We start from the raw sequence: 13,206 nt of genomic DNA on the forward strand, positions 1-13,206 counted from the left end.
GGTAAAATGTTAAGACTTTTTGAAGGTGGACTATTGTTACCTGGGGGTTCATTATACTATTTCCCCCCATTTTTGTATGTGTTTTAAATTTTCTATTGAAAAAAGTAGGAGGGAAAAGTTGGAGGAGAAGAGGGTGCCAGCAATGCTAGAGTCGCTCAGTATTTCCCTTTGAAAAGAACAGCTTCACAAAAATTAACTCAAAATGGATCGTAGACCTAAATATAAAATGGAAAACTATTAAACTCATATAAGATAACTGAGGAAAAAATCTAACTGATCTTGGGTTTAGTGGTGATAAGTTTTTAGACAAAACATCAGATCATGATCCATGAAAAAAATTGATAGTTGGACTTCATTAAAATTTACAACTGCTGTCCAGGCATGGTGGCTCATGCGGCTGAAGCAAGAGGATTATTTTAGCTCAGGAGTTCGAGACCACTCTGGGAAACATGGTGAAACGCCATCTCAAAAAAAAAAGGATGCTCAACATCATATGTCATTAGGGAATTTTAAATTAAAATAACAATGAGATGTGACTACATAACTCTTAGAATGGCTAAAGAAAAACACTATGTGACCAGATGCTGGAGAGCATGCAGAGCAACAGGAACTCTCATTCATTGTTAGTCAGAATGCAAAATGTTACAACCCCTTTGGAAGAGAGTTTGGCAGTTTCCTACAAAGCTAATCTTACCATACTACCCAGCAATTGTGCTCCTTGGTTGCCTAAATGAGTTGAAAACTTACGTCCACACAAAAACCTACACCTGAATGTGTATAGCTGCTTTAGTTATAATTGCCAACACTTGGAAACACCAAGATGTCCTTCAATAGGTGAACTGATGAACTGTGGCAAATTTCATACAAAGGAATATTATTCATTCAATTTTTTCCAATTCAGTAATAAAAAGAAACACCCTATCAAGCCATGAAAAGACACAAAATAAACTTAAATGCATATTGCTAAATGAAAGAAGCCAATCTGAATAGGCTGCATCCTGTATAACTCCAACTATGTGAAATTCCGGAAAAGACAAAACTATGGAGACAGTAAAAAGATTAGTGATTGCCAGGGCTTTGGGGGAGGGAAGAAACATGAATAGGTACAGCATAGGGGACTCTTTAAGCAGTCTAGGAACCCTCTGGATTTTCCATTCAATTTTTCTATAAATCTAAAATTTCTCTAAAAAATAAAGTATATTAATTTAAAAAGAAAAAAAAATCTGCTGGTAATGCCTGTCTGCATGAAGAAACGGGCCAGGGACAGATTTGCCTCCTTTCAAAGCTATACATTACCTGTATGGCTATTAAATGGGAATACATTAAAGGGTTTACAGCACAGTGAAGTTTCTCAAAATTAGGTCCTAGAACTATGTCTATCAGAAGCAACTGAGTTGCTTGTTAAATGCAGATTCCTAGGCCCTGGGCCGGAGCTACCAAATCAAAGTCTCTAAGAACAAGGCCTGGAAATCTGCCTTTAGAATACCCCAGTGATTCCTATGCACGTTAAGGTTTGAGACCCATGAGTATACACTCTACCAACCTGCTCAACTGTTAGTCTTTTATTTTTGCACATATGGAGGAATAAAGAGAAAATGTCCATTAAATTCTTCTCAAATATATGTAATAAGCCTATGAATAGGAGGACTGAAGATGGATAAATAAGATAAATGTTGGATAGAAGAGAGGAAGGGAAAACTCATACTAAAAATGGCTATGGTTATTAGTGGACCAAGCACAGTTCTGGATCTGTTCTGCTATCAGGCAAAAATGATGAAATGCTGGGAACTCTAATGACCAGTTGTCATCTTCCTCCTCACTCTCTGCAGCTGCTGACCCTAATCTTCCTTACTGCCTCAGTCTCCCCTTCAACTTGCTTTAAGTTGATGGGATTTTGCTCTGTTGCCCTCATTTATAGAACCCCACTTCCATCAGAGAGTGTGACTCTGAGGTCCTGTTTTAATTAATTAATTAACAAAACATATTCACAAAATACCTTTTATGTGCCCAAGAAAGAGAACTCAGAGGTAAGTAAGAGCCAGTCTGCCTTTAAATAGTTCACAGGCTGATGAACAACCGGATTGGAGAAGCTTCTGAGCCTGAGTGGAGAAGGACAAGAACTAGAGGTGAGCTATTCACTCTCCACACCATGTGACAGCTAGGTTCATTTGAAACAGCAATTAAGCCATGCAGAGGATCAGATAACATTGACTAAGTTGGAAAATAAAGGCATATGAAAGAAAGTCTTTCAGAAAATAAGCGCAAGGTGTTAGAAGTCATCTAGATTGAAGACAGAGAAAAAGTGACAAGAAATATTTCAACTGATTCTTAGGAAGCCTGCTCTGCAGAAGCAAAACAAAATAAACAAATCCAAAAAAGTAAGGAATGCTAAAAAAAAAAGAGAGGGAAGATAAAAAGGAAACAAGGGGGAAAAACTGAAGGAGACACTCTGAAAAGGCAAAAGTCGGGCCTGATGGAAATAATGTATCAGAAATGACCAAGGCCAGGTGTGATGGCTCACCCTTGTAATCCCAGCACTTTGGGAGGCTGAGGTGGGAGGATTGCTTGAGCCCAGGAGTCCAACCCTACAGTGAGCTATGGTCGATCACACCACTGCATTGCAGTCTGGGTGACAGAGTGAGACCCTGTCTCAAACAAACAAACAGAAAAGAAGTGAAGCCAAGTAGAAGATAGCTCATGAGCTTTTAGTATAGGAATCATCAGTGATTTTCAGAAAGAACTGTGAAAACAGGCCAAAAAAATTTTTTTTCGAAAAACTAAAACAAATACCCAAAGCAAAGAAACAAGAATATAAAAGACAAGCATTTTCCATCATAGATACTACATTCATATCTTTTGCAGATTTTGGTTTCTTTCCACTTAAATAACTGTAATTGTAACCTGAGACTGAGGTAACAAAATAAAATGAAACTGCAGAGGGAGGGAGAATGAAATATTTTTCTCCGCATTGTGCTATATCCACTTGTATAACAAAGTCCTTTTATGTTTATATAATGCTTTATTATTGCTATTTTAGTACTTATAGCCAGATATGTACTGTCTCTTTCACTAGCCTGTGAACTATTTAAAGGCAGACTGGCTCTTACTTACCTCTGAGTTCTCTTTCTTGGGCACATAAAAGGTATTTTGTGAATATGTTTTGTTAATTAATTAATTAAAACAGGACCTCAGAGTCACACTCTCTGATGGAAGTGGGGTTCTATAAATGAGGGCAACAGAGCAAAATCCCATCAACTTAAAGCAAGTTGAAGGGGAGACTGAGGCAGTAAGGAAGATTAGGGTCAGCAGCTGCAGAGAGTGAGGAGGAAGATGACAACTGGTCATTAGAGTTCCCAGCATTTCATCATTTTTGCCTGATAGCAGAACAGATCCAGAACTGTGCTTGGTCCACTAATAACCATAGCCATTTTTAGTATAGAGTTTTCCCTTCCTCTCTTCTATCCAACATTTATCTTATTTGCACCCCTTCCCACCAAAACAAACAAACAAGCAAACAAGCCATCTAGGGTAGAACTATTTAAAAGATTCCATAAAGTCAGATGTAGAGAAGTTAGGCAGTGGACATAAAAAGAAATCAGATGAATTCTGTTCTAAGTGTTTAGGTAACTACCTGCATAGGAAATGAGATTTGCATTTCAAGTGAGTATACGTGCTGCTTGCTAAATTTTCTTGGCCTGTGTTATAGCTTCTCCAGGTTCTATGAATTAGAATTTTGTTTCTGTTGTCTACAGAACTAAAGGGCATAATTAATATTTCTGCAAAACACTTAAGTAACATTAGAAAATTTTAATTTGACCTGTTTATTAGGCTTACTTTTACTTACACTAACAAAGGCATAGTTTAATTAAGGCCACCCCAGAGGGTAACAGCAATCTGAAGAAAAGCTGCAAGCAGTGAAGTGAGATTCACAGTGTTACCTTCTAGTCATCTTAAGTTACTTTGAAAAAGACAAATACATTAGCAAAATAAAATTGGAAAATACTATGCATCTGAAGATTTATGGTGTACCAAATTATTTTATGTATATTAAATCTCAACAGAGAAAATAACAAGTGTTGGCAAAGTACATAGCAACCAGATATCTCATACATTACTTGTGAGAGTATTAACTGGACCAACTATTTTGAATAATTGTTTGGTGATATCTACTAAAGCCAAACATATGTACAAGCCATGATTATGCAATCCCACTTATAGGTATATATCCAATAAAAAGGCATATATTTATTTTCCAATTCATAAAGCCAGAAGGGGAAACTATTCAAATGCCTATCAACAGAGAAGCTGAAAAATCAATTATTATATTGTCATAAAATTGAATACTATACAGCAAGGAGAAGGAACAATCTATAACTCCACAGAACAATATGGATTAATCTCACAAACATAATGTTGAGCCAAAGAAGTCAGTCATAAAAGAGTACATACTGTGTGCATCCATTATATAAAGTTCAAACACCAACAAAATCTACAGTAGTATCAGAGACTGGGATAGAGAATATGCTTTTGGCAGAGGATTAGTGATTTGAAGGGGCATGAGGGAGATTTCTGGGGTATGGTAACATTCTCTTTCTTGTCCTGTGCATTCAGTACATGGGCATGTTCAATTTTTGAAAATTCATCAAGCTGGTCACTTCTGATGTATATACTTTTCTCTAAAGTATAGGCCAAAGATATCTTGTTTTAGTCTCAGTTGCTACACAAACCCTAGGAGGTTGTCAAGAAAGCTATTATGATATCTCCATTTTATACAAGAAAACAATGAGGTAAAGACAAATGACTTTTTCAGAGTACTTATTTTTCACATTGTTGCCCAGCTCTAAAACAGATCTTTATCCACTTGAGATTAAGAAATATTTTACTTTGTATTAATTTTACATTTCTCCCCCTTTCAGCAAGCAGTGCTTTAGAATAATAAATTACTAATTACACTAACATCTCATACACATCACCTCCTGGGCTCAGATGAGCCTCCCACTTCAGCCTCCCAAGTAGCTTGGACTTTAGTTATGTGCTATAATGCCTGGCTCATTTTTACTTTTAATTTATTTATTTTAATTAATTAATTAATTAACTTATTGTAGAGACAGGGTCTTGCTTTGTTGCCAGGCTGGTCTTGAACTCCCGGCTTCAAGAGATCCTCCTGCCTTGACCCCTCAAAGTGCTGGGATTACAGGTGTGAGCCACCATGCCCTGAACATTCTATTGTTTAAAATATCTCTTTTGTTACTGAAAGGCCAGTAATAAGTAAAATCATCTCAAGATGTTTTGGGGCCAATGCAGTAACTCATGCCTGTAATCCCAGCACTTGGGAAGCCAAGGAAGAAGGATTGCTTGAGATCAGGAGTCCCAGACCAGCCTGGTCAACATAGTGAGACTTTCGTGATGAAAGGAATTCAGGGATTCTAACTCCCAGCTTCAGAAGCAGATTCTGAGCCTCAAATCTTCTAAGATTGCCCTGATTCAGTCTTATCCCCTGTAGAGAAAGAGCTGAAAAAATAAAATTTTAAAAAATAAAAAATTAGCCAGGCATGGTGGCACACATCAGTAGTCCCACCTACTAGGGAGGCTAAGGCAGGAGGATCCCTTGGGCCTAGGAGTTCTAGCCTACGGTAAGCTATGATCACACCACTGCAATCCAGCCCAGGTGGCAGAGTAAGACTCTGTCTCAAAAAAAAAAAAAAAGTTCTAAAACATTTAAACAAACCGTGGGATGGTTAATACTGAGTGTCAACTTGACTGGATTGAAGGATGCAAAGTATTGATCCTGGGTGTGTCTGTGAGGGTGTTACCAACAGAGATTAACATTTGAGTCAGTGGGCTGGGGAAGGCAGACCTACCCTTAATCTGGATCAGAACCATCTAATCTGCTGCCAACAAGTATAAAGGAGTTAGAAAACCATGAAAAGGCTAGACTGGCTTAGCCTCACAGCCTACATCTTTCTCCCCTGCTGGATGCTTCCTGCCTTTGAACACTGGACTCCAAGTTCTTCAGATTTGGGATTTGGACGGGCTTCCTTCCTCCTCAGCTTGCAGACGGCCTATGGTGGGACCCTGTGATCATGAGAGTTACTACTACTTAATAAACTCCCTTTTATATCCTATTATATATATCTGCATTGAATGTTGCAGCTTGGGGAGTTAAAAAAGGTTCTAATAGTTTATTTGCAGCCAGGCACAGTGGCTCAAGCCTGTAATCCCAGCACTTAGGGAGGCCGAGGCGGGCAGATCACCTGAGGTCAGAAGTTCAAGACCAGTCTGACCAACATGGAGAAACCCCATCTCTACCAAAAAAAAAAAAAAGAAAAAAAACAAAATTAGCCTGGTGTGGTGGCGCATGCCTGTAATCCCAGCTACTCGGGAGGTTGAGGCAGGAGAATCACTTGAACCCGGGAGGCAGAGGATTGTGGTGAGCTGAGATTGCACTATTGCACTCTGTCCTGGGCAACAAGAGCAAAACTCTGTCTCAAAAAAAAAAATATATATATATATATATATTTGCTTGGTGAGCTGAAATATGGATGAAAAGGTGGCCCACTGTGAGCAAGCTGGAAATGCCTGATCTCCCTTGGTTTAATATACATGAAGGAATCCAAAGGCTTAGGGGGATTGGGATGGTGGAGTGGATTAGTTACTTTAGACCTACTCATCCCAGCTGGGAGGTTGCAGAAGATATACCCTCCACCAGTGCATTGCAAAATAGATTTGTGAGGGCAGCACCTGCATTTTTGAAGAGCCCTGTAACTGCTCTTCTCTGTATGTCAGATCTAACAGTAGGAACCACAGTCACTCAACTACAAAATTTAAATACAGTTGGAATAATTGGATGCCGAGATGGCAGGGGCCAACTGGTGGCACTCAACTGTCAAAGGCAAGGTGGGTATAGCTACTGTAATGAACAGCAGAGGCAAAGCAGCAATCAGAATAGTCTGACTCATGTGGAGCTCTGCATTGGCTAATTAATTACAGTGTTCCTAGAAGTGAAATTGATAGGAAGCCTACTGCACTCCTACTTAATTTATATAAGCAGGAAACTTCTAGGTCAAATGGACAAAAGACTAATTTGAATTATGAAAACAGCAAATCATGGCCCCTCAATCAATTTCCAGACTTGAGCCAGTTTACAAACCCTGAACCTCTCGAATAAATGGGAGGCCGGATCCCCTTGAGGAAGGACCCCACTACACTACTGACAATTTATGCTGTTAATCTTTCTTCCATCCTTCCCCAAAGAGACCTCTGGGCTTTTTCTCGGGTAACTATGTATTGGGGAAAGGGAAATGATCAGACACTTCAGGGACTACTGGACATTGGCTGAGGTGACATTGATTCCAGGGGACCCAAAACATCATTTTGGCTCTCCAGTTAAAGTAGATGCCTATAGAGGTCAGGTCACTGATGGAGTTTTAGCTCAGGTTCAACTTATGGTGGGTCTAGTGGGTCCCTGGACTTATCCTGTGGTCATTTCCCCAGTGCCAGAATGCATAATTGGGATAGACATACTTAGCAGCTAGCAGGACGCCCACAATGGCTCCCTGAATGGTAGAGTGAGAGCTATTATGCTGAGAAAGGCCAAATGGAAGCCATGAGAGCTGCCTCTACCTAGAAAAATAGTAAATTAAAAACAATGTCATATCCCTGGAGGGATTGTGGAGATTAGTGCCACCATCAAGGACTTGAAAGATATAAGGGTAGTGATTCCCACCGCATCCCCGTTCAACTCTCCTATTTGGCTTGTGCAGAAGACAGATGGATCTTGGAGAATGACAGTGGATTATCATAAGCTTAACCAAGTGGTGATTCCAAATGCAGCTGCTGTACCAGATGTAGTTTCATTGCTTGAGCAAATTAACACATCTCCTGGTACCTGGTATGCAGCCATTGACTTGGCAAATGCCTTTTTCTCCATTCCTGTCCATAACACCCACCAGAAGCAATTTGCCTTCAGCTGGGAAGGCCAGCAATATACCTTTACTGTCCTACCTCAGGGGTATATCAACTCTCTGGCTTTGTGCCATAATCTAATTCAGAGAGACCTTGATCACTTTTCACTTCCACAAGCTATCGCGCTGGTCCATTACATTGATGACATTATGCTGATTAGACCCGGTGAGCAAGAAGTAGCAAACATGCTGGACTTATTGGTGAGAAATGTGCACGCCAAATGTGCATGGGAAATAAATCTGACTAAAATTTAGGGACCTTCTACCTCAGTAAAATTTCTAGGAGTCCAGTGGTGTGGGGCCTGTTGAGATATTCCTTCTAAGGTGAAGGATGAGTTGTTGCATTTGGCCCCTCCTACAACCATGAAAGAGGCACAATGCCTAGTGGGCCTGTTTGGATTTTGGAGGCAACCCATTCCTCATTTGGGTGTGTCACATTTATCGAGTGACCTGAAAGGCTGCCAGTTTTGAGTGAGGTCCAGAACAGGAGAAGGCTCTGCAACAGGTCCAGGCTGCTGTGTAAACTGCTCTGCCACTTGGGCCATATGACGCAGCAGATCCGATGTTGCTTGAAGTGTCAGTGGCAGATAGGGATGCTGTTTGGAGCCCCTGGCAGGCCCCCATAGGTGAATCACAGCAGAGGCCTCTAGGATTTTGGAGCAAGGCCCTGCTCTCTTCTGCAGATAACTACTCTCCTTTAGAGAGACAGCTCTGGACCTGTTACTGGGCTTTGGTGGAAACTGAACATTTGACTATGGGTCGTCAAGTCACCATGCGACCTGAATGGCTATCAGGAACTGGGTGCTTTCTGGCCCATCTAGCCATAAAGTGGGTCATACACAGCAGCATTCTATCATCAAATGGAAGTGGTATATACGTGATTGGGCTTGAGCAGGTCCCATATTCACAAGTAAGTTACATGAGGAAGTGGCTCCAATGCCCATGGTCTCCACTTCTGCCACCCTGCCTGCACCGGTGGCCTCATGGGGAGTTCCCTAAGATCAGTTGACAGAAGAGAAGACTAGGGCCTGGTTCACAGATGGTTCTGCACAATATGCAGGCACCACTCGAAAGTGGACAGCTGCAGCACTATAGCCCCTTTCTAGGAAATCCCTGAAGGGTAGCAGTGAAGGGAAATCTTCCCAGTGGGCAGAAGTTCTAGCAGTACACCTGGTTGTACACTTTGCATGGAAGGAGAAATGGCCAGATGTGCGATTATATACTGACTCATGGGCTGTAGCCAATGGTTTGGCTGGATGGTCAGGGACTTGGAAGAAGCATGATTGGAAAATTGGTGACAAAGAAATTTGGGGAAGAGATGTGGATGGACCTCTCTGAGTGGTCAAAAACTGTGAAGATATTTGTATCCCATGTGAGTGCTCAACAACGGATGATCTCAGCAGAGGAGGATTTTAATAATCAAGTGGATAGGATGACCTGTTCTGCAGACACCACTCAGCCTCCATCCCCAGCCACCCCAGTCTTCGCCCAATGGGCCCATAAACAAAGTGGTCATGGTGGCAGGGATGGAGGTTACGCATGGGCTCAGCAACATGGACTTCCACTCACCAAGGCCGACCTGGCTACAGCCACTGCTGAGTGCCCAGTTTGCCAGCAGCAGAGACCAACACTGAGCCCTCAATATGGCACCAATCCTCAGGGTGATCAGCCAGCTACCTGGTGGCAGGTTGATTTTATTGGACTTCTTACATCATGGAAATGGCAGAGGTTTGTCCTCACTGGAATAGACACTTACTCTGGATTTGGGTTTGCCTATCCTGCACGCAATGCTTCTGCCAAGACTACCATCCATGGACTCAGGGAATGCCTTATGCGCCATCATGGTATTCCACACAGCATTGTCTCTGACCAAGGCAATCACTTTATGGCTAAAGAAGTGCAGTAGTGGGCTAATGCTCATGAAATTCACGCTCTTACCATGTTCCCCACCATCCAGAAGCAGCTGGATTGATAGAACAGTGGAATGGCTTTTTGCAGTCACAATTACAATGCCAACTAGGTGACAATACTTGCAGGGCTGGGGCAAAGTTCTCCAGAAGGCCATGTATGCTCTGAATCAGCATCCAATATATGGTACTGTTTCTCCCATAGCCAGGCTTCACAGGTCCAGGAATCAAGGGGTGGAAGTGGAAGTGGCACTACTCACCATCATCCCTAGTGATCCACTAGCAAAACTTTTGCTTCCTGTTCCTGCAACATTACATTCTGCTGGCCTAGTGGTCTTAGTTCCAGAGGGAGGAACACTGCCACCAGGAGACACAACAACGATTCCATTAACTTTGGGCTCCTCCTACCATTAAGTCAACAGGCTAAGAAGGGAGTTACAGTGTTAGCTGGGGTGATTTACCTGGACTATCAAGATGAAATCAGTCTACTACTCCACAACGGAGGTAAGGAAGAGTATGCATGGAATACAGGAGACCATTAGGGTGTCTCTTAGTATTACCATGCCCTGTGATTAAGGTCAATGGGAAAGTACAACAGCCCAATCCAGGCAGGACTACAAATGACCCAGACCCTTTAGGAATGAAGGTTTGGGTCACTCCATCAGGAAAAAAAAACTAAGGCCTGTTGAGGTGCTTGCTGAAGGCAAAGGGAATACAGAGTGAGTAGTAGAAGAAAGTAGTCATCAATACCAGCTACAACCACGTGACCAGCTGCAGAAACGAGGACTGTAACTGTCATGAGTATTTCCTCCTTCTTTTGTTAAAAACCTGTTTGTGCATGTATACACTTGTACGGAGAAAGTATCTTCATTTAATTTCCTTTTCCTTTATCATATGACATAAGATTTATAGACTTCATGTCAGCATTTAAGTATTGCTAACTTTATGTAATAGTATTTGGGTTAGGGATTGGTGCATTTCCAGTTGTACAAAGGATAGTTGTATTATGTCAGGTGTAATTATGACCTTATTATTATTTGAAGATTATGTACGATCTCAGGAGATGTGTGTAGGTTCAAGTTGACAAGGGGTGGACTTGTGATGGTTAATACTGAGTGGCAACTTGATTGGATTGAAGGACACAAAGTATCGATCCTGGGTGTGTCTGTGAGGGTGCTGCCAACGGAAATTAACATTTGAGTCAGTGGGCTGGGGAAGGCAGACCTACCCTTAATCTGGGTGAGCACCATCTAATCAGCTGCCAGCAAATATAAAGGGGGAGAAAAACCATGAAAAGGCTAGACTAGCTTAGCTTCACAGTCTACATCTTTCTCCCCTGCTGGATACTTCCTGCCCTTGAACATTGGACTCCAAATTCTTCAGCTTTGGGACTCAGACTGGCTTCCTTGCTCCTCAGCTTGCAGATGGCCTATTGTGGGACCTTGCGATCATGTGAGTTAATACTGCTTAATAAACTCTCATATGTATATTAGTTCTATTAGTTCTGTCCCTCTAGAGAACCCTAATACAAACTGTAATCTCACTGTAATATAGTAACTATTTTCATATTATATTCCACGTGAATTAGTATGTTTATATCATGGTAATCCTAAAATAGGTACTTTTTGGGTGACAATTTATTTTTTTTTAAATGAAAATAGCAATATTATACATGCTGAAATATTTTTAATAGAAGTATATAAAGTAAAAGGAAAAGTGCTATACCTTTCACATCCATTCAAGAGTAATCACTGTTGGCCAGGTGCAGTGGCTCATGCCTGTAATCCCAGTACTTTGTGAGGCCAAGGTGGGTGGATTATTTGAGGTCAGGAGTTCGAAACTAGCCTGGCCAACATGGTGAAACCTCGTCTCTACTAAAAATACAAAAAGTAGCCAGTCCTGGTGGTACATGCCTGTAATCCCAGCTACTCGGGAGGCTGAGGCAGGAGAATGGCTTGAACCTGGGAGGTGGAGGTTGCAGTGAGCCGATATCGCACCTCTGCACTCCAGCTTAGGCGACAGAGTGAGGCTCCATCTCAAAAAGGAAAAAAAAAAAAGAGTACTCACTATTAACGCATCCACGTTTTTCCTTGTATACTTATACATACACACCTATAATTTTGTCTTGTTTTACTTCCATTTAACATTTTGTTATAAACATTTTCCATGTTTTCATATAATTGCTATTTCAAAGGCTACATACCATTCCTTTCTGTGGATATGGTAATCAGGACTCTTAATTATAAGTGACAGAACTCAAACTGGCTTAAGAAAAACAGAGGCTTATTGACTCATATAACTGGGGTGGGCATAGGTGGAAGAGATGTTAGATGTGACTGAATCCAAGGCTCAATGACGTTTTCAGGAATGTGTCAGGTGAGTCTCTGTCACTCTTCATCTCTTGTCTCTGCTTGTATATAGGCCTTACTTGGTCTAACTGCAGCTAGGCTTTCTGCATGTGGCTGAGAACGTTAGGGTTATATTTTTCCAGTTCTAGACCCTAGAGGAAAGAAGAGGTCTTCCTAACCAACTCCAAAGGAAAAGTCATAGGAAAGGACTTTGATTGACTCGTCTTTAAACCAATCACTATGGGCTATGGAGATGGGACAAACTGATTGATCACCCTAGGTCATGTGCCTACCCATACATTTAGGAAGGGCAAAGGAAGTGATAGGGAAGAAACAGCTGAGCAACAGTGCCTTTCACAGATTCTAAATCCTGGACTTTGAGATTGTTTCAGTATTTTGGCTGTGACTGATAACACTGGGAACATCTTTAAGGCTATTCCTCTTACTCTTATGGGATTACAGTTTGCCCTCTGTATCTGTGGGTTCCACATCAACAGATTCAACCAACCATGGATCAAAAATATTTGAAAAAATAAAAAAACAGCAATACAGCTGGGTGTGTGTCTCACACCTGTAATCCCAGCACTTTGGGAGGCCAAGGAGGGTGGATCACTTAAGGCCAGGAGTTTGAGACCAGCCTTGCCAACATTGTGAAACCCTGTGTCCACTAAAATTACAAAAATTAGCCGGATGTGGTGGTGCATGCCTGTAATCCCAGCTCCTTGAGAGGCTGAGACACAAGAATCGCTTGAACCCAGGAGGCAGAGGTTGCAGTGAGTTAAGATTGTGTCACTGCACTCCAGCCTGGGCAACAGAGTGAGACTCTGTCTCAAAACGACAACAATACAACAAAAAATAATGCAAATAAAACAATATAGTATAGAAACTAAATAGCATTTACATTGTATTAAGCATATAAGTCATCTAGAGATGATCTGAAGTATATAAGAGGATGTGTGTAGGTTACATGCAAATATGACACCATTT

The 13,206-nt window shown here is 41.3% G+C and overlaps 1 protein-coding gene and 1 long non-coding RNA gene across 7 annotated transcripts in view; one reads left to right on the plus strand and one right to left on the minus strand.

The window, feature by feature from the left end:
- LOC129471429 (uncharacterized) overlaps positions 1-13,206 on the minus strand; it is a 150,078-nt gene that overhangs the window by 117,254 nt on the left and 19,618 nt on the right. The gene's annotated exons all lie outside the window — the stretch shown is intronic.
- LOC129471422 (uncharacterized) lies at positions 8,623-9,870 on the plus strand. Its single transcript, XM_063630801.1, has one exon. The coding sequence runs from the start codon at positions 9,208-9,210 to the stop codon at positions 9,868-9,870; it is 663 nt and encodes a 220-aa protein (XP_063486871.1). The 5' UTR covers positions 8,623-9,207.

The sequence above is a fragment of the Symphalangus syndactylus genome, chromosome 21 (assembly GCF_028878055.3).
Source record: "Symphalangus syndactylus isolate Jambi chromosome 21, NHGRI_mSymSyn1-v2.1_pri, whole genome shotgun sequence".
In the NCBI taxonomy this organism is placed as follows: Eukaryota; Metazoa; Chordata; class Mammalia; order Primates; family Hylobatidae; genus Symphalangus; species Symphalangus syndactylus.